The 21,994-nt window shown below is 43.0% G+C and overlaps 1 protein-coding gene across 1 annotated transcript in view; it reads right to left on the bottom strand.

Moving 5' to 3' along the window:
* LOC126175687 (uncharacterized) overlaps window positions 1–19,805 on the bottom strand; it is a 40,439-nt gene extending 20,634 nt beyond the window's left edge. The window contains exon 1 of the mRNA XM_049922620.1: window positions 19,561–19,805. Within this exon, the coding sequence (XP_049778577.1) occupies window positions 19,561–19,687 (127 nt within the window). The 5' untranslated portion in view covers window positions 19,688–19,805. The remainder of the gene's footprint in view (window positions 1–19,560) is intronic.
* Between the last annotated feature and the right edge of the window lie 2,189 nt (window positions 19,806–21,994).

The following is a 21,994-nucleotide window of genomic DNA, read 5'->3' as shown; positions in this document are numbered from 1 at the left end:
AGGGGATCACCATGCCTACTCATCATCACTGATTTCATCCAAATTTATCATGTATGTACAGCTCGTCCAGAAATGAAAGAATGGAAGTGGGAGCTCCAGATGGGCAAGCATTTAGAAAAGTAGCATTTTTGGCATGGGTCAGGCAAAGCATGAGCTGTTTACACTAGTGTAGTTCCCAAGCAGTGGTTGACACACTGGGAAGAGTCCAGAACTGTTCTGGTGTAACCACAAGCACCAGAACGAAGACAAAGAATGCAAGACTCGAGAAGGCAAAGAAAAGATGCACTGATTAAGACAGTGCACTGATTAAGACAGTGCCACATGCCACAACAGGAGTGACACCTGCAAGAGGTGAATATAAGCGTCGCTCCTGTCAGCCTCAGTTGGACATTAGTAATGAGTATTCGGACATTAGTGGACAGCATTAGCACGGCCTAGCAGAGAGTGCTACAATATCAGATTGTAGTGATCCATATCCACTGCTTGTTGTTCTGGTGTAACCACAAGCACCAGAATGAAGTCGAAGAATGCAAGACCAGAGAAGGCAGTGAAACAATGTCGGCCAATGGTGTGCTGATTAGGCTCACACCACAACAGGAGTGACACCTGCAAGAAGTGAATATAAGCACCACTCCTGTCAGCCAAGCTGGACATCAGTGCTGAGTATTCAGACACTGGAGGGCAGCATTAGCACGACCTAACAGAGAGTGCTAAAATATCAGATTGTAGTGATCCATATCCATTGCTTGTTTGAATGTTGTATGTAGCCAGGACTCGGATTTATGTTGCGTGTCACCCATCGCTTGTAACACCTTTGTACATTTAAGTTAAGTATTGTAGATCCGCTTTATAGAAGTAAAACTACTAATGTTATTTGCTTGTATTGTTGTACAGCATTCCAAGAATGCCGCATCCCTTAGGCACCCTATACAAGACGAGTGGGCAGGACCCAAGAAGAACAGTAATCTGAAGTTCGTGCATTCGAGTTCCTATGTGAAAATTCTTTTATTTTCAATTTTTCCGTTACTTACACTGAAAATAAAATGAAATAACGCTCAATATATAGTGTTATTGACATTTTCATAAAGAAAAAGAGAAAAATTTGGGATTGCGAATAAATTTCCAGAAAAAAAAATGGTGAGGTATACATGAGAACTTCATACACAAAATTAGATACTTTTATTATTTTGAAGCTGATGGTAGACACATGCTGAGGTAATAAAAAATGGGGAAGCAGTAATTTTCTGGATGGTTTGCAAACATTATAAACCCCACATTTTTACAACTACATATTTATTTTTTCTATACAAAAACTAACATGGTTTACAATGTGCAAAAGATTCTCTCTCATCCCACAGTTTGGTATGAAAACCACATGTATTGCAACATTTTACCAGATATTCATAGGGATAGCTAGTGACATACAATGGAATGTATTTTGATGCAGTCTTCTTGAGATGTGATTTCTTTTTCTCTCTTGACAAGATAAGATCACATTCTCTAGCTGATGATGAAACTGGCCAAAGCAGGGTTGCACTAACGGAATGTATTTGAGGAGGGGGGGATCACTTAGCTACTGCACAATGGCAATCCTCTTTCATCTTGAAAAATCTTGTTTTGTAATTGTGAATCTGTTTGTCCTTCCCATGAGTCAATTAAAAGGAGAAATCTGTTCTCTTGAACATAGGATTTCATCACATCAAATGCTTATTTAGCATTATCTTGGTTTATGTGCAGTGTAAGTAACAAAACTTGGAAAATAAAAAAAACAAAAAAATGTTTCCATACAGGGACTCAATTTCATAACCCTTGGATTACTTTTCCTACTGCACCAACCTCTGCCTTGAGACTACATAAACATGAACACCTCATACCTCACCCAACCTGCACCAAAATTGCTATTTTTTCCAAACACTTAACCATCTGGAGCTCTCACTTACACCACTTTCATTTCTGGACAGGCGCTGCATATACCATAAATCTGAACAATATCAGTGATGACGAGTAGACACGGTCCTGTTGAAAGCTTGTGGCTGCTAAAAGAAACACTGTGTGGCACCCTAACATGCACTTGAACATTGAAATATTCTAGTAAAAGTCTTTAAGCAATTGTTCGGAAGGGCATTGGGCTTCACTTCATGGTTGAGTTCCTGAAATAACAGATAAATTTCCAGATCTGCATAGGCTAAAAATAATGCATACTGCTAGGTGTTAGCTATAATACCATGGGCCAGGAATGGTTACTCCATTCTGACCACATAGCTTCCCAGCACTCATCTTCCAGTCGACACTTGGAATGATGGCAATGCCCCTCTGAATCTTTTCACAGTGAATCGATGCAGGACAACCAGCTGGACATCACAGTGTTTGGACATGGTTGTGGTGGTGGTCACTATCTTGTCCACTATCGTGTGCACAGCTTGTTGCATGCCGCGGAGTAGTAGCAACATCTGAGTAGTAACATCGGAAGGGTTAGGCATGGTGGAGCAAAAATTCACTACCATGGTCTTCACAACGTAGGATTTGTATGCATACTGACACTGTATACCTGGGGTGCAAAACACAAGTGAAAATATTGGTTTACAAACCATCTTCTCCTTGCCACTTAGTAAGTCTTGCACTGGTTGAGGTGCAATGAAAACACATCTGAGGTAAACAACACACAGCAGTTTTACTGTGAAGTACATAAACCAAAACACTCCTCCTTTGGGAAGAAGTTACTCACTACAACAGATTGCAAAAGTTCATGATTCGCACTGAATTTACATAAGTCCACAAAAAGCTATAATGGTGAAACAGTCAAATTTTATTATTCACTCAAAAGTAGAATGAAACAACACAGTGAACGTCAACAGCCAATACCAAGTTCATGATCATCTCTGATGCAGATGCCAAGTCCAGAAGATCGTGAAAGACACTGGCAGTTCCCTTGGCTGGCAATGGTGGGTGTGGCACACCATCGTACACAGTGAAGGTTCCAGTCAAGACTCTGTTTGAAAATCTGTGGATGCAGCTGGCACCTGGCACAGAGCTTAATGGAAGCACCTGAAGCGGCTTTGCACTGCCCTAAGTACCCAGGCAGCATAGCGACACTAGAGGAGCTATTTGTGATCATGTGGCTCATGGAGGCAAACAGGTCCATGGGGCCAGTGACCTCTGGCGGCACTTGTTCCACCACTAGCTGGACTAGGCAGTGTGCATAATTGAAGCTCTGTCATCTGATGATGTAACCCCTTTGAGGTTAATCAACAATGTAGGAAAAGCTAGATCACTACTTACTGTAAAAAAAGACATGTAAAGCTGCAGACTGGCACAATTAAAAGAAACTTACATACAGCTTTCAGCCACAGCCTTCATCGGCAAAAGAGAAAGATACACCATTCATACACACAAGCAAGCACATGTCATACACACATAACCACCACCTCCTGCATCTCAGGCCCCAATGCAACTATTACATGGGATGTAAGCAGCAATCTGGATGGAGAGAGGAAGGGGAAGTGATGGTAGTGTTTGGGCAGGAGAGAGACAAACGCTGTCTGCCAGAGCATGCAGGAACTAGAATGCCAACAGAAGCAGTGTCAGGAGGTTGTGGGGTAGGGTGGTGGTGGTGGTGGTGGTGGGGGGGGGGGGCAAAGGGCAAAGAAGTGAGAAGGGAGAGGAGCAAGGAAAGGTGAGCAGGTGCATTGGGAGAGGGTGGCAAACACAAATGATGGGAGAAGAGAATGGGGAGGACAGAAGGGTGGAAACTATTGGGTGGAGGGTATGGGGTCTGTATGTTACCATAGGTTGAGGCCAGGAATGTGTTGCAAGGATAACCCTGACCTGCATAGTCCAGAATAGCTGGAGGTGGAGGAGAGAATCTAGATGGCTTGGGTAGTGAAACAGCCATTGAAACCAGGTGTGTTATGTTCAGATGCATGTTGTACCAATGAATGGTCTACTGTACTCTTGGCCACAGTTTGGCAGTTGCCGTTAATCCTGTTGGACAACTGGTTAGTAGTCATACCAACATAAAAAAACTGCACCATGATTGGAGCAAAGTTGATAAATGATATTGCTGCTTTCAGATGTGGCCTTTTCCCTGATGTGGTAGGAAACACCTATGACAGGACTGGAATAGGAAGTGCTGGGTGGGTGGATTTGGCAGGTCTTGCACTTGGGTCTTCCTCAGCGGTATGATCCTTGTGGCAAGGGTGTGGAATTGGGAGGGGCATAGGGATGGACTAGGATGTTCTGGAGGTCAGGTGGGTGATGGAAGACCACTTTGGAGGTATCTCAGGTAAGATGTCACTCATTTCAGAGCATGATGATAGCTAATCAAAGCCATAACAAAGGATATGGTTTGGTTGTTCCAGTCCAGGGTGGTGCTGGTTGATGAAGGAGCACTCCTTTGGGGCTGGTTCTTTGGGGTGATGGGAGAATTGAGGCTGTGAGGAAAAATGGCATAGGAGATCTGTTTTCAGACTAGGGCTGGGGGATAGTGCCTGTCTGTGAAGGCCTTGGTAACACCCTCACCATACTGAGCAAGGGAGCTCCTGTCATTGCACACACACCTCGTCAGGTGGCCAGGCTTTATGGGAGGGATATTTTCATGTGAAAGGGATGACGGCTGTCAAAATGCATGTACTGTTGTGTTTAATGTTGACAGAGGTGTGGCTGAACCATCACAGAGGAGGAGGTCAACATCTAGAAAGGTGGTGCGCTGGGTTGAGGAGGACCACATGAATTGGATGGGACAAAAGGTGTTGGGATAGTGAAGTAATGAAGATAGGGAGTCTCAGTCATGAGTCCAGATCATGAAGATATCATCAATGAGCCTGAACCAGACTAGGGGTTTGGCATTTTGGGATGCTAGAAAGATTTCCTCAGATGGCCCATAAACAGGTTGACATAGGAGCGTGATATGCAGGTGGCCATGGTTGTGGCATGGATTTGTTTCTATACCTTCCCTTTATAGGGGAAGTAACTGTGGGTTAGGATGAAGTTAGTAAGGTGTATCAGGAATGGGTTTAGAGTGTGAAGGACATTGGGAAAGGTAGTGTTCAATTGTGGTACAATCGTTGGCATGAGAGTTTTTGGTGTACAGGGTATAGGGAGTGATGAGTGGGGATCCAGGCAATAAAAGGGTGGGGATAGTGGAGAGTCGGTGAAGTAAGTGGTTGGTGTCTTTGATGCAGGACGCTAGGATATGGACCATTGCTTGGATGTGTTGCCCAATGAAAGACGAAATTCTTTCAGTGGGGGCACAATAACAAGACACAATGGGGTGTCCAGGACAGTTGGGTTTGTGGATTTTTCAAATCATGTAGAAGATGGGTGTGTGGGTTGTCATAGGGGTGAGGAGGAAAATGGGAAGAGGTTCTGGGAAGTCATAAGGCTTTAAGCAGGCATTGGAGGTTGTATTAGACTTCTGGGATGGGATCACTCTGGCAGAGTTTATAGGTGGAGGAGTCAGATAATTAGCGAAGGCCATCTGTCAGCTAGTCACTGCAGTTCATAACAACAGTGGTGGAACCTTTGTCTGCAGGCAGGAAGATTAGGTCAGGATTTTTTATTACAGTGTGTGTGGCTATTCTTTCTTCTTCTGAAAGGCTGATGTTCTGAGGGAGGGACCTGGGGAAGGATGGTGATGCTAAGTTCAAGGTACAAAATTCCTTGAAGGTGGCTAGTTGTGTAGAGGTGGAAGGGGTGGGGGAGGTGGGGGGGCGGGGCGGGCTAAGGATCATGGTTGGTTGGTGGTATGAACTGGAGGAGGCAGGGTTCAATGTTAGAATTAGGGTGGTTTTGGTTGGAGGGATTGGCAGCAAAGAAGTATGCAATCCTTACTCCATAGATCACATCTCTGTAAACGAATCCTTTGCTCTCCAGCTCCTGGAGGAACATCTCAGACACCACACCATATGTTATGCACCCTGTTGACATCCTACTGCCACCTCAGGGCATCACTATTCAACCACTATCCTACCCACTGTGTTCCTCCTCGTCCACCCTCATAGCACTTAAACCCTGCCTAGTTGACCTTTTCAACTTGTCACATTCCCAATAATTGCCCACCAACTTTTCACCAAATCCAGAGCCAAAACATTCCTGCAACACTGTTGTTAATCTTTCCACTGAAACTCTCAACTTCAAAGAAGTTTGTGACTCTTCCAATCCATACCACCATCCAACTGTGATCCCTCCCCCTACTTACACACCAGTAGTCACCTTCCAGGAATTTCTTTCCTCCAACTTAGCATCACCATCCTTCCCCAGGTCCCTTCCTCAGATTATCAACCTTTCAGAAGAAGAAAGAATAGCCACATGACCTCAAAACAAATCCTGCCTAATCTTCCTGCCTGCAGACAAAGGTTCCACCACTGTTGTTATGAACTGCAGTGACTAGTTGACAGGTGGCCTCCACCATTATCTGACTCCTCCACCTATAAACTCTGTGAGTGATCCCATCCCAAAAGTCCAATACCACATCCAATACCTGCTTAAAGCCTTACACCCTTCCCAGAACCTCTCCCCTGAATCCATTTCCCTCCTCACCTCTATGACACCCCACACATCCATCTTCAACATGCTTTGAAAAATCCACAAACTCAAATATCCTGGACACCCCATTGTGTCTTGTTATTGTGCCCCCACTGAAAGAATTTCGGCCCTCATTGGCCAACACATCCAACCAATTGCCCTTAACCCATTAGCGTCGGAATTAATTTTTTCGTGACTTTTTTAAAAAAATTGCGTTATTATCTCTGTAAAAGGCATAAATTACACAACAGAGTTGTTTCGATGAAAGTCATTACCACCATTAGCGAGATATTTGATGTTGCCATATGGCAACGCTAGGCGCTTTAACTACCTAAATTTATGTGGATTACAACTTCAACTAAAATAAGTAGGTTATTTAAATTTCTTATTACATATACAAGTTTTGTGCAACTTTATTATTCAGTCTTCATCATACAATTGATACTTTATAACACGGTACAATTAATAATCAAAAATCAAATCTTGAACTCGGCATTATTTTACATGAAATGGAATAAAACAGTTAATACACAATACCACATTACACTTTGAACACATTGTTCTCACAATAGATTTACAGTCCTTGTGTGCACACCTTTTCTTCTTCTTTCCTTCTGTGTGCTGGACGAGGTGGTTAGTCTTATAAAACCTAACTGAATCTGATATGCAGCTGTCAGAACATGCCCTTGATGCAGATGGTCTCCTGGCTCCTTTTGGTAAAGCTTGGTGTCTTTGCAAGTGCACTGTTGCTACTTCTCTCTTGAAATCACACTGAGAAATGGTTTGGTTTCTTGCTTTATTATACAAAATCCAACTGTTTTGTATGGTACATCTAACAACCATGTAAAGAGACACCAGTACCATTTCTTGCTTCTTATTGCAATGCGATAGCATGCTAGATTCTGTTCCATCTGATCAGTACCTCCCATATATGTATTATGTTTGGCTACCAGTTTTGGTCTGGGAATCATTATACTTTGCTTTTTTAGTTGCGGGAATCTCTTGACTTGGCCAACTTCTTGTGCACCACATGAAGAAGACATCATTGTGACAACAGAGTTGTCCAGCTACCGCACATACAATAATCCATCATTCTTCTCTATTGCTGTCTCAAAATATCCCCGATCTTTCTTGGAAAATAATTTTGGGGCTCAACAAACACATCACCTTCAATATTGTCATTATAAAGAATCTCCAGCACCTAAGCAAGTGAGAAACCTCTTCTAAATGAAAAAAGAGAAAATTCGTCCTTTTACTGAGTACAAGTGCCTAGCATTGCCATATGGCAACACTGACATTCAAACAGCCTAAATGAACCTAATTTATTTCACAGCAAGCAGTAACCTCCAAAGAATATATACTCAATTTTTCTTCGTCATTTGGCAAATAACGACTTCCAACGCTACTTACGCCACAGGATTTAAATGTATTGTTAAAAGTGTTGCATTGTAGTGATCTTTACAGTCTTGCGGAAAGGAATACAGTACTGCCAACACTTTCACTTCATTAATGTCGTGGAATCAACAATTTTAAAACAAGTGTTACAAACGTTGCCATATGGCAATGCACAGCACTAATGGGTTAATCTAGCCTCGTATGTCAAAGACACCAACCACTTCCTTCATTGACTCTCCAGTATCCCCACCCTTTTATCTCCTGGATCCCTACTCGTCACTCCCTATAGCCTGTACACCAACATCGCTCATGCCAACAGTTGTACCACCAACACTACCTTTCGTAACATCCGTCAGACTCTAAACCCATTCCTGATACACATTACTAACTTCATCCTAACCCACAATTGCTTCTCCTTTGATGGGAAGGTATAGAAAGAAACTTGCGCCACAGCCATGGGCACCTGCATGTCACAGTCCTATGCCAACCTGTTTAAGGGCCATCTGAGGAAATCTTCCTAGCATCCCAAAATGCCAAACTCCTAGTCTCTTTCAGGTTCATTGATGATATGAACTGGACACAGGGCCAACCTTCTCAACCTTATCATCTTCTTTCCCATCCACTTTGGTGTGCCACCTACCTAGACGTTGACCTCCTCTCTGATGACTCCATCTACACATCTGTCCACATTAAACCCACCAACCACTAACAGTAGCTGAATTTTGACAGAGATCATCCCCTTCTCACCAAACAAATCCCTCCCATAAAGACTGGCTACCTGAGGATGGTGTGTCTGCAGCGATAAGAACTCCCTTGCTCAATGTACTGAGGGTCTCAACAAGGCCTTCACAGACAGGCGCTATCCCCCAGACCTAATCCACAAACAGATCTCCCATGCCATTTCCACTCACCCCCCCCCCCCCTCCACTGCCCCAATCGTCCTACCATCAACAAGAACCACCCCGGACTTGAACAGCTGAACCATATCCTTTGTCAGGACTTTGATTACCTATCATCATGCCCTGAAATTAGGGACACCCTACTCAAGATACTTCCCACCCCTCCTAAAGTGGTGTTCCATCACCCTCCCAACCTCCACAACATCCTAGTCCATCCCTAAGCCACTCTCAATCCCAGCCCCTTTCCACAAAGATCATATCCCTGTGGAAGACCCAAATGCAAGACCTACCCAATCCACCCACCCAGCACTTCCTGTTCCAGTCCTGTCACAGGTTTATCCCAACCCATCATGGGCCAAGCTACCTCCGAAATCAGCCATATAATTTACCAGCTCTGCTGCAATCACTGAACAGCTTTTTATATTGCTGTGACTACCAACCAGCTGTCCTCCAAGATGAACAGCCACTGTCAAACTGTGGCCAACAGCTAAGTAGGCGCAAAATGCAAGCTGAACATAACAACATAACATGCTTGATTTCAATGGCTGCTTCACTACCCGAGTCAGCTGCTCCTTCCCTCCACCACCACCAGCTTTGCTGAGCTGCACAGATGGGAGTTATCCTTACAATACACTCTCTGCTCCTGCAGTTATCTCGACTGCAGCCTATGCTAACATACTGTCCCCACAGCCTCCACCCAACAGTTTCCAGCCCCTCTGTGCTATCATCTCTTCCCCATTCTTGTCTCCCACCATCTTTGCTTGCCGCCTTCTGACAATGCTCCTGCCCTCTTTCCCCAGTCCTCTCCTACTTGGCTCCTTTTTCCCCACCTCCCTGCCCCATAACCTCCTGAGGTTGTGACTGTGTTTGTCTCTCTCCCCACCCTCCACTACCACCCCTTTCCCTTTCCCACACTTCCTGACTGCTGCTTGCACCCCAAATGATAGCTGCATTCCAACCTGAGACGCTTGAGGTCGCAGTAATTTGTGCATGAAGTGTGCTTGCTTGCCTGCATGAAAGATGTTTGTTTTTGTTTTGCTGATGAAGGCTGTGGCTGGAAGCTCTATGAAAGTGTCTTTTAATTGTGCCTGTCTGCAACTTAACATGTCTTCTTTATGGTAAGTAGCAATCTTATCTTTTCCTGCATTGTTGATATTCATAGCTGATGTTCTCTTTGAGGTTAGGCTGCTGATAAGTCACTGCTGTGAGAAGGGTTGTTGGAGTGTAGTGCATCCAGACTGTACAAAGTATAAACTCAGTGTTAAAGAAACATATGACATGGGAATGGACAGCAGTATGTCAATATGCCTTTGGCATAACTAAACAAGGGCTGAGCCAAGTCAACAGGTTATACCACTCAGATTTAAACCTGGATTTCAATGTAGCAACCGATCCTTCATCTGTTGACATGCGAGCTTTTTTTGTTTCAGATTCAAGCTATTAATGAAGAATTAAGTTTTTGCACTTTAGAAGCAGAGTGTTAACAGGTTGTGGAATGTCATATTTCACAACTGAAATTTAATCTTTGGCCATAGTATTGGCATTTGGGGGGTTTCAGTGTTATTTAACAGGCCCCATACCAAAATACACAATGATCATAAAGCTCTATGTCTGCTACTCTGTTTTACATTTCTGCATGAATAGTTACACTTTGGGCACTGCCCCTACAGCAATACAGATTTGAAACAATTGACATTAAAGAGAAAAGAACAGCTATAAATTGCCTATTCAATTGTACACAATTGCATGTATGGTTAGTACCTCCAGGTATTATCCCTACAGGAATATAGTTTTGAAATAATTACCCTTAAATGAGAACAGAAAATAGTCACAGATGCATTACCATCATTATGGGGAGGATTAGAAGAATTGTCTACATGTAAGGAAGAGATTGGAGATGTAGAAGTTTTACTGGTGAAAGACTGAACATGGCATAAATACTTCCAGTTCCAAGACACATATCTTACCTGGTTGAAAGCAAAAGGAACTCTGAAAATAGACTGAAACAGCAAGCAACCAATAAGTATTATTTTACAGGAGAGGGCCTGACAGGGATAACTGGTTAGTATGAATTCCTTTGGAGACTGAAAACAAACTGATTTGGCATAAAGACATGTGTCGGGGCACTTGGGTGTCACAAAATGAGTTAATAATTTAAGTGAGTACTGTTACTTCCAAAATGCAAGAAGGAAAGTACAGGTTGTTTTGAGATCTTGTTTACTTTGTCAAAAAGCAAAGCAAATAATAAATTCACAAAAGGAGAGTTACATCCGATTATCCCCACTCAGCCATTATAAATAGTTGCTGTTGTGGTGCTTTCCCCAAAGGACGAGGAGGTGTGAAATATATCATTGCCTTGTATGGTTTGTTTACAAAGTATCTGAAACTATGCGTGACAGAAAACATAATAAAAACATTATTTATTATGAGAATTCATGATGCTTACCTTGTGAAGGTTGGCAAACCAGACATAATATCAGATAACAGAAGACAGTTTACTTGTGATCAATGGCACAACTTTTTAGCAGCTTCTGGGATTAAGCAAATACTTACATCAAAATACTATATGAAATCCAGCCTAACAGAACAAATTTTTCATTAACTGAACTGATTTATGAGACTACATTGTTCTAAAAGACAAGGAAGCTGGTTTGATTATCAATATCAGTTTTAGGAAATCATACTCATCTACTGACCTTAAGTCACATGAACTAATTTTTAGGAACAAAGAACGAAATGAAAGTTCACAATGTATACTTCAATGTAAATGCACAAGCATTGGACAAGAACAGAAAGTGAGGCAAGCAGTAATTACAATGCTAAACTGAGCAAAAGAACAAAAGAGTATCTGACAGAAAAAGAGCTCAAAAATGAGAGTATAAGGTGTGAGATTTAGTCCTCATGCCAAATCATCCTGTTGTCACTGTCAGCTAAATATACAGAGAAATGGGAAGTGTTGAGGCCCAAAGGACGAGGAGGTGTGAAATATATCATTGCCTTGTATGGTATGTTTACAAAGTTTCCATTCTTCATGAAGAAATGTGTTTGGTATGTTATACAACTTCAGGACACATACAAAGGCTACATGCTTACCATGATTTAAAGTATTTTTACAGCTATACAAGGAGAGAACAAGAATGAACCAGCATACAGAGAAATTATTGAATATAGACATATGTGAATTTTATTTGTGTTTTTTTCTTATTAGTCATTGTGTGTGTGTGTGTGTGTGTGTGTGTGTGTGTGTGTGTGGGTGGGTGGGTGGGCCAGCATGCAAATGTATTGTTGTGTTTACGATCCTTACGTATTAAAATGTACTAAGATTCAAATCCCCCATTGAATGTGTTGTTTTTATGCAAGGGATTTACAAATAAGTACAAAAGAGCAATGTTATGCTGTGGTTAAAGTGAGTATTTTGGTAATATGTTAAAGGAACTTTTAGCTGAGACTTCCATTCATGAGAAACGTGTAATATGAAGAGACCTAGTGTCAATAACTTAACGTTAGCAGTGAGTACATGAATGAGTTAAACTCAGAGACAGTAGTAAATAATGTTTGCTTACAAATATTATATAGTAGCTAATATTAAGTAAGATACCGAATTTCAAATCCGTGAGAGAAAAAGACACATTATTTGTGACACACAAGCATTTGCTAAGCACTTTGTAACATCCAGTCCCTGCAGGACAATTTAACACTATGTAATAGTGAACTAATGTGAGTTTAAAAAGAGCAGACGGGGTGGGGGGTGGGGGGATGGGGGGTGGGGTGAGTGAGGGGTAGCAGTGGCAGCCAGCAATGGCCAGCAGAAGACAGGAAGAGTCAATGTCCTGAGGTAAAATCCTATGAGCGGTGAATAATACATAAAATAAAGCCCATAGCTGACTGATGTGTGGTGCAAAGAATCAGGCAACAGAAAACAGTATTCCCACTAGCTTTTGAGCTCTTGCTCTTTCTCTAGTAAAAGTACACACACAAACAAAATCACACAGGTACCGAAGTGTGCATTTGCATGCTTGTGGGGTTGTGTATATGAATGTGTGCACATTTGCTGGAGAAAGAGCAAGAGCATGAAAGCTATTGTGGATACTGTTTTCTGTTTACATGTTTCTAAGCACCTCACATCAATCAGTTATATTTTCATTTATATTAAGTATTAAGGCATCCATGAATTTCCACTGTTCATAGGATCAGTAATATATTCACAAGTAAAAGATGGTAGTATCCGTGGCTGAATGATGCTGAATCCAATGTATACTGTGAGTGAGAAATGAACTAAACAGGAAAACATTCCAAATTGATTGCTGAACATGAATAAGAAGCACCAGACACCCATAGCACCTTCTACATTGCTGCTGCATGTGTTAAAAATTTTGTGACATATGGATCTTATGAGCTGCTTACATCTAAGAACAAGTGATAGACAGAATTCAACCTGTTTCATGTACACAAATGCTAAATGATTCACATGTTTCATGCCAGGTGGTGGGATTTGTGTTCATGTTATGGAAGCTTTTTTATACAAAATGAGTGTAATACGTTATGCTTTGCACGTGAAATCTCATGACTGTTGGATTCTCTCATAGACGAACAATTAATGAGCGATATTATGAATTTAATTTAAGTAAAATTTTAAATAACAATAATGAACTGAAGCTAACAAAATGTTTTCTCTTACAGAATATTTCACAAGGGAGTGCGTATGTGCTAAAATACATATCAATGGCAGTTGTCACTTTCAGGAAACAGATGTACTTCATAGTTACATACTGTACTCATACACTTGTACAACTGTAGCATTTCTGATGACACAGGACCAAGGTGGAGTAACTGGCTAGAAGACAACAACCATCACATCCTAAACCCACTCATTAGAAAACTTTTTGGGAAAAATTATTTGTTTAAGCTGAAGTCATCTGCTCCGGTTTTTCTCAGATCTTTCCCATGGATCTAATAGTGGCAAATGCTCAGATGAAAATGCTGGATGTTACTCTTAGAAACACACCATTAATAAAAAAATTTCTAACATGCACACTTTATACAAATTAATTATGTAACATATATGCAAATGCATAATGATTTGCAAAATGACAATTTTTCTCAAGATAAACAAAAATAATTGCTACTATTGTATTCAAGTATGTTAGGTAAAGAGATTTGACTGAAGGTTTTTATTATTTCAGTTTAGTATTCACATAACAAATTCAATTTTTGGCTTTTTCAAAGAGTTTTTGTAGCAGAAAGCTAAAATTGTGGGAGTGACAAGTCGATAGTCAACAAGACACTGAGAGATTCTCTTTGCGAGTGGGGCTCTTGGGAGGACCATACAGTGTTCGTTTCCCGCTTTTACGTATGTATCTATTGTGTTTGTGCGGTACAATAAAGGTGGTCATTCACAGTATAAATTCCACACAAGTGTTTTCTTTTATGTAGTGAAATTATTCCTACATAAGTGGTGACCCTGTAACTAAGCAGTGTGACAGTACGCAAGTTTCTCTAGATATTTTCCGCAATGTCTCGTATCGACATGTCGTCTGCACAGAACATCTTCCGCGACATCGACGGCATCATCCAAAATATCAAGAAGGAGCTCGACACGATGCAGCAAAACCCTCAGTTCACAGTGCCACGGACGCCTACATCTCAAACCGATTTCGCCCACGACGTTACGTTCCCAACCGTGCCATGTGTGCCGCTGGGTCCCACGCCGCCACCACAGGATATTGCCTCGCACAACCAGCCCGCAGGACACGCCGATATCAGACCAAAAGTGGTCCCGTTTTCATCACCCGCGTCAGTACCGCTCCCACGACTTTCGCACTTTCCGTTCGCCAGTGATCGTGGCCCACCCGCGTTGCGGTTACAAATTCGGCCCCCACCTTTCGTTCCCGAGCGTCCAGAAATTTGGTTCGCTATTATGGAGAACATTTTCGTGCAGCAACAAATAGTCGACGATTTTGAACAGTTCACGCTAGTGATATGCAACTTGGACCAACATGCGTCGTCAGTGGTATCGGATATAACTATGCGACCCCCACCACAACAAGCCTACATCACTCTCAAGACGGCTTTAATTTCACGTTGTACAAAACCTGTGGACCAGCGGATAACACAGCTCCTGCACCACGAGGGCCGGCCATTAAGCGAGTTGCTGCAAGTGGCCGATAGAGCGCACTCCCTGTTCGATTCACGCGCCACAGTGGCCGCCGCCGCAACCACCTCGGCCAACGACACCAGCCGAGCACGGCTGGAGCTGGTCGACGCGGCGCCTCCAGCTTGTGCTGCCACGACCGCACGACGAGCGCCGGACGCAACCGAAGATTTCCGATCTCTCCGCACTGCCATTGATCAGCTGACTGCCCAGCTGCAGCGGCTAGAGCCACGCGACGTTGGGGTGGCTGACACACACATGCATCGTCGCCAGCTGATGCTCCCGCCGCATCATGCAAACAACAGCACCGGTTATTGCTGGTTCCACCAGCGCTTTGGCGCGCAAGCTACGAAGTGTAAGGCGCCTTGCTCGCACCCAAACGCATCCCACGGCCTGCTTTAGGCACAGCCAACCGTGAAAACAAGCAACTGTGCCTAAACTCACAGACGCTTGGAAGGAGAACACCCCCATTTCAGCACGGGACTATGTTATGTGGATCGACGTCTCCCACAGCTGTAAGGTACGCTGCTTCACAAAGACTTTTCGTTCCCGATCGCTCTATAGGATGGATGTTCTTGGTTGACACTGGCTCAGATGTCAGCACTCTGCCTGTAAATTTCTTCCCTTCAGACAAACGCACTGAAATTTCTTCCCTTCAGACAAACACACTGAAGAGACCACTTTGAAAGCAGTCAATGATTCAGTCATCCACATATATGGACAAAAAACACTGCCGGTGGACATTGGGCTACCAGGAAAATGTAACTGGACCTTTGTTATGGCCGATATCGACCAACCTATACTAGGTGCTGATTTCCTGGCAAAACATTCATTGTCCGTGGATTTACACAAGTCACAACTCGTCCATTCTGCCAATGGATGGGTTATTCTGGGAATACAAGGACGTCCGACCTCTCATGCATGCCAAAGGGTAGATAACCTCAGTGCACCAACCTGGGAGGACACCATAGCAACGAAGGAATCTGACCGGCAGATGGCTCAAACATCAAAACAGTTGATGACACAACAACAGGCTCCTGCGGTTTCAACCACAAAGGCAACACCCAAACTACAACAGGGAACAAGAAAGAGCAGAGCGAAGCATGAGACGGTGCACCACATCCATACAACTCCAGGCCCACCAGTCTCCTCACGTGTTCGCAGGCTTGCACCTGATCGCTTGTGGGAAACCAAGGCCATTTTCAATGAGATGCTACAGGAAGGAACTATACAGCCATCCAACAGTCCGTGGTCCTCTCCTCTGCATCTCATGGCGCCCGTGCAGTGATTATCGAGCTTTGAACGCCCAAACTGTTCCAGACAGATACCCTGTGCCACATATACAAGATTTCACCCATTCACTGGCCGGGGCAACCATATTCAGTGTTTTGGATTGCCGTAAGGCTTATAATCAGATCCCAATGGCAGAGCAGGACATACCAAAGACTGCAGTGACAACCCCATTCAGGCTGTTTGAATTTTTGGTGATCCCATTTGGACTGAAAAACGCTGCCCAGACATGGCAACGGTTCCTAGACAGCGTGCTAAGAGGACTACCATATTGTCTCGCCGATTTAGATGATATTCTGGTGTTTTCGGGGAATGTTTATGACCATCAGAAACACATAAGCGAGGTGCAAAGCAGGCTTAGTGCCCATGGAATAACACTTAACAAGGACAAGTGTGTGTTCAGGGAACCCGTGGTAACCTTCCTGGGTTATAAAGTGTCAGCTCAGGGCATTTCCCCACTGCCAGAGAAGCTGGAGTTGTTGCGTACCCTACCACGGCCTCGAAACTACCACGATCTCCGACGATTCCTAGGGATGATAAATTTCTATCGCCGCCACCTCCCCGGAACAGCAGCAATCCAGACGCCACTGAACAATGCCTTGGCCGGACACAACAAAATTGGCAAGCGCCCACTCCCATGGACACCCGAGATGGACTTGGCTTTCAAGGCACTGCAAAACAGCCTTCACAACGCAGTGGGGCTTGCACACCCTGCACCAGGAGCTCAGCTAGCCCTAGTAGTGGACGCAAGCCAAGCTGCAATCGGTGCAGCACTGCACCAGAGAGTGAAGGGTCATTGGCAGCCACTAAGTTTTTTCTCACAAAAACTACAGATGAGTCAAACTCATTGGAGTGCATACGACAGGGAACTCCTCGCAATGTATGAAAGCATCAGGCACTTCCGCCCATTCGTTGAGGGCAGGCAATTCACCATATACACCAACCATAAACCTCTCGTGGCAGCTTTCTACAAAGTCAGCGATTCATGTTATCCCCGCCAGGCCTGCCATATAGAGTTTATATGCCAGTTTTCGACAGATGTGCGTCACATCCACGGTGCTGACAACATTGTGGCAGACTATTTCTCACGCATTAATGGGATAAGTCCAATGTTGGATTATTCCGAATTGGCAAGGGCTCAGGCTTCAGATGTGCAGCTGCAGTCCTTGTTGGTGGACCCGTCCACTGGCCTACATTTACAACTTGTGGACGTCCCCTGCGGCCCATGGAAGGTATGGTGCGACACCTCCACCGTTAGACCACGCCCATACATCACCCCCCAGTTCCGACGAAAGGTATTCAACAGCATTCACAACCTGGCACACCCGGGAACCAATGCCTCAGTGAAATTAATGATGGACCGTTTTGTGTGGCCTTCAATCAAGAAAGATACACGGGAGTGGGCCCGCAGCTGCTATCAGTGTCAACATAGCAAAGTGGGACGTCATGTTCGCGCTCCAGTAGGACAATTCCCAAACCCAACGGCACGTTTTGGGCATGTACACATTGACTTGGTCTGGCCCCTCCCCCCTTCAGAAGGTTACAGGTACTTGTTTACGGCAGTGGATCATTGCACACGGTGGGCAGAGGCTACATCAATCAGGGACATTTCTGCAGAGACTACTGCACGGGCATTCTTGGAAACTTGGGTGGCTCGTTTTGGGTGCCCATTTTTCATTACCACTGACCAAGGATGACAGTTCGAGTCAACACTCTTCCAACAACTGTCAAAACTCTTCAGCTTCCAACAAAACCGGACTACTAGCTACCACACGGCCAGCAACGGTTTGGTGGAAAGGTGGCACCGGACCTTAAAGGCAGCCCTGATGTGCCACGAGGACTCATGGACTCAAGCGTTGCCATTGATTTTGTTGGGGTTACAGACCGCATTAAAAACAGACATCAATTGCTCCTCGGCAGAGTTGGTATATGGAGAACCACTTTGTGTTCCAGCAGAATTCCCTGCACCAGTTCCTCTCCCAGGAGACACACAACTACCTCACCTCTTGCAACAAATGAGGAAGCAGGCAGAGACACTATGTGCAGCCCCGACATCTCAGCATGGCACGCACCCAGTGTTCATACACAAGTCCCTCGATACTTGTTCCCACATCATGCTCCGCACAGACCTGGTACATCATTCGTTACAGCCACCGTACACTGGACCATACCAAGTGCTAGGATGGTACACACACACAATGGATATCCTACTCCAGGGAAAGTCGACCAAGGTTTCCATTGAGCGAGTGAAACCTGCTTGGACAATGACAGCACCGACTACAGTCTCAGAGATAACTTCAGACACAACTTGCAACAAACCCACACCTTCTGCAGAACCAGACACCTGTGACCCACAGGAGCCCCACACTAGGGGACCTAATGCAGCAATGGAATCATCAAGCAACACCCACACGCGCACTATCCGCACTCGGGCAGGCCGAGAGGTGAAGTTTAAGTACCCCACCATACCGGGTGCTCCGCACTTCGGGGGGGGGGGGGGGGGGGGGGGGGGCTATGTGGGAGTGGGGAGTGACAAGTCGATAGTCAACAAGACACTGAGAGATTCTCTTTGCAAGCGGGGTTCGTTGGAGGACCAAACAGTGTTCGTTTCCCGCGTTTACGTATGTATCTATTGTGTTTGTGCGGTACAATAAAGGTGGTCGTTCACAGTATAAATTCCACACAAGTGTTTTCTTTTATGTAGTGAAATTATTCCTACAAAATAAACCCCAAGTCTCAAAATATGTTGGTGTGGAATACGTTACTCATTAATCCACTTAATCATTTTATATTTATGCAAGAAGGACAATGAAACAGAGCACATCCAACAAAGCAAGAAAAAGATTTCTTTCAGCAATCTCAGCTGCAGCAGAAAAAGTTACATTAAAGGCCTACGCCTTCTTCACCACCCTGCATCTATGGTGGAATGTCATTCCATGGTTATTGATGTAACATATGTACAATTAACAATGAAGTATTAGAGTGAAAATAAAATACAGATAGGTCTGAATATGAACAATATACAGCAAAGGATTGATGATGAGAGCTGTGCTGATTTGCCAACAAACAAAGGCTCAGGAAGTGTTACAGACATAATTAAACCTTCACTTTGCATGGATGGCACTGTTATAGCAGTCACCTTAACTACATTCCCCACTGACCCACGCTCTTACTCTATGGTATTTGTGGCTAAGAATTTCATTAGTTTATGTTGAATTTTGCAATGTGAATTAAAATTTTTTTTCCAAAATAACAATATCCAAAGCTTTAACTTCACAAAAGAATAAACTAGTTAATAAATACCTTTGAGCTTCATCATCAAATTGGCCTCTTTTTCTAATAACTGTTCCTGTATTTCGAAACAACAAGCAATGAGTCTCCGGCACTTTTCGGAGCAATCTGTAGTTCCATACACTTCACTCATAGTCATCTTGAGACTGTGCAGCTGTTATAAAATACAAAGAGGAAATTTTACATATAAGAGGTGACAACTAAACAGATTGCAATATCAGTATCCCCTGCTTCCAATTATATGCCAACATTGTGCAAGAAATAAATTATTGCTATCCTTGGTATTATGTAAAATGCATGACTAAAATATGTATCAATGTTGATAAACAAATGCTTTGATATATGAAGTACTGCACATTTTAGAGGTAGTTAACTGTATTTGCAGTCCAAAATTATTTATAATTTAGGCAAGATATCGTGAAATATCAGAAACATTAAACATTCTATGAAATGATTTTTTTTTTTTTTTCTGGCCTCTAAACAGGCTAAATGTCAAGTTTATTGAGCAGGTTTCTTATTGTCTTCAACAGATCCAGAACAAAACTGATCAGGCCAACATATGCAGAATAGTATGTATGAGTCATCAGTCATTAATTAAATTTCAAGTTTATTAACTTCATTGCTGTCACAATCAGTTTTCAGGGAACCCTCAATCTGGCTGCATGTAAAATTGCTAGTGGCGCTTATAACACACTAGTTTGTGACATACTGGTAACAAGCTACTCTGTGATATCACGGTCCATACAGTATTATTATGGATAATGCACTTTTAAGCAAAGTGCTCACCTCCTTTCAGTGTCATACTCAGCCATCATTCTAATCCTGACTGAAGCAAGGCTCACAGAAGAAACTGAAATGCAGCAAACCAATGCATTACAGTCAGTACTTAGTCTGTCTAATGAACCCGAGGCAGTGGTGGGCTAGGGAGATGGGAAGAGGCGTGGTGGTGCGCAGTCTGCCCCAGGCCTCTGGTCATGGGGTAACTCCAAATCATGGGGGCCTCAAGATTACTTCCCGCCCCTCCACCTCCTCCCAATGACCAGATAAATTTTAATAAAATCTTAAACAAGGTCAAAGTAAGTTCAGTAAAGAAGAGACAGTTTGAAATTCGAAGACCTACACATATTGATAGAAACATACATACGTATTATGAATTAGCAGCTTATGGCAATTGTTGACGGGTGGTTTCAAAATGTTTACGCTTTTTATAGAACATTGTGAGGAACTTAAGAACTGTAGAAAGATACCCAATTGTCTGCTAGATGCAGTTATTCTACATGAAACGAATTTTGGTATCTATGCCATCTACATAGGGGTACCAGAAGTACAGTTTAAAATGTTTCCAAATTGCTGAAACAAAATTAATGCTTTAAACTTCAAATGGTGCTCTGGCTGTAGCACAGGAGAATGTGGTAGAAATTTATGAGTCTGATAAATGGATGGTGCTGCAAGAAATAAAAAGGTATCTTAAAGGCACTTATGTGCAAACAATACTAGTGTGGGTGTTGCTGTGGAACTTCAGTGAATCATTACCAATTAAATCACTTATAGTCCATATTTTTGGAACCCTGAAACAAGATACTCATGGCTGTTGATTTGCTTCAGACACAGAGGTGCATGAATGTATCATGGTTCATTAGGCATTTTTCTGTGAAAGCATTGACTGTCTCGTCACACAGTGTAATTACTTTTGAAATTATAAACAATTTACTTAAATTTTTTCCATCTGTCTCATTTTTATTTGACAGCCCCTTATATTTTATAATTACCAGAGCATAGTGTAAACCCATTATAAATACCTGATATTTTTTGTCAGCCATTACACATATATTATTTATTTTTCATAAAATATTATTATTAGAATAAATGTGCACAAGTTGTGCCTAAGTTACATAGCTTTGCGATATCACATCTTGTTCGTCACATTTCTGTGTTCACATTGCTTATTATTTACAGAGTTCTACCAGTGATTTTACTCATTTTTAAAGCTGGTCAAATGGTAACAGTCACAGGGTTGGTTGCACAATTCACACACACAGTTGCTGCTGGGAGCATGGAAACTCTTGTTCTTGGCACATATTTTTTGGTTGTATCCATGCACTGCTATTGAGTTCACCAGGTGAGGAGTTCTTGATTTGTGTTGGTCCAGGGTCTATTTGTCATGGCTTCTGTTGCATAAAAGTCCAGGAAAATTTCCCTTCTCTTATTCTCTCTTTCATGTAGGAGTTTATTCGGGTTGTTGGTGGATGGGAGCCTTATATGCATTTCCTCTATGAAAAAGGGTTCCCTGGTGAGTTCGTATACTAGCATTGAATTTGTGTGTTTTGAAACACGTAGGGCCGCTTTCAAGAAGCATGACATAACTGATTCCAGAGTCCTTAGGTCTTTCAGACTCAACTTTTCCCAAATGAGATCTATTCCATAGGTTGTGATGGGAACTATTTTT

This window comes from Schistocerca cancellata, chromosome 3 (genome assembly GCF_023864275.1).
Source record: "Schistocerca cancellata isolate TAMUIC-IGC-003103 chromosome 3, iqSchCanc2.1, whole genome shotgun sequence".
Taxonomy (NCBI): domain Eukaryota; kingdom Metazoa; phylum Arthropoda; class Insecta; order Orthoptera; family Acrididae; genus Schistocerca; species Schistocerca cancellata.
Note: the sequence above shows the minus strand (reverse complement) of the source record. Positions and strands in the feature narration are given on the sequence as shown.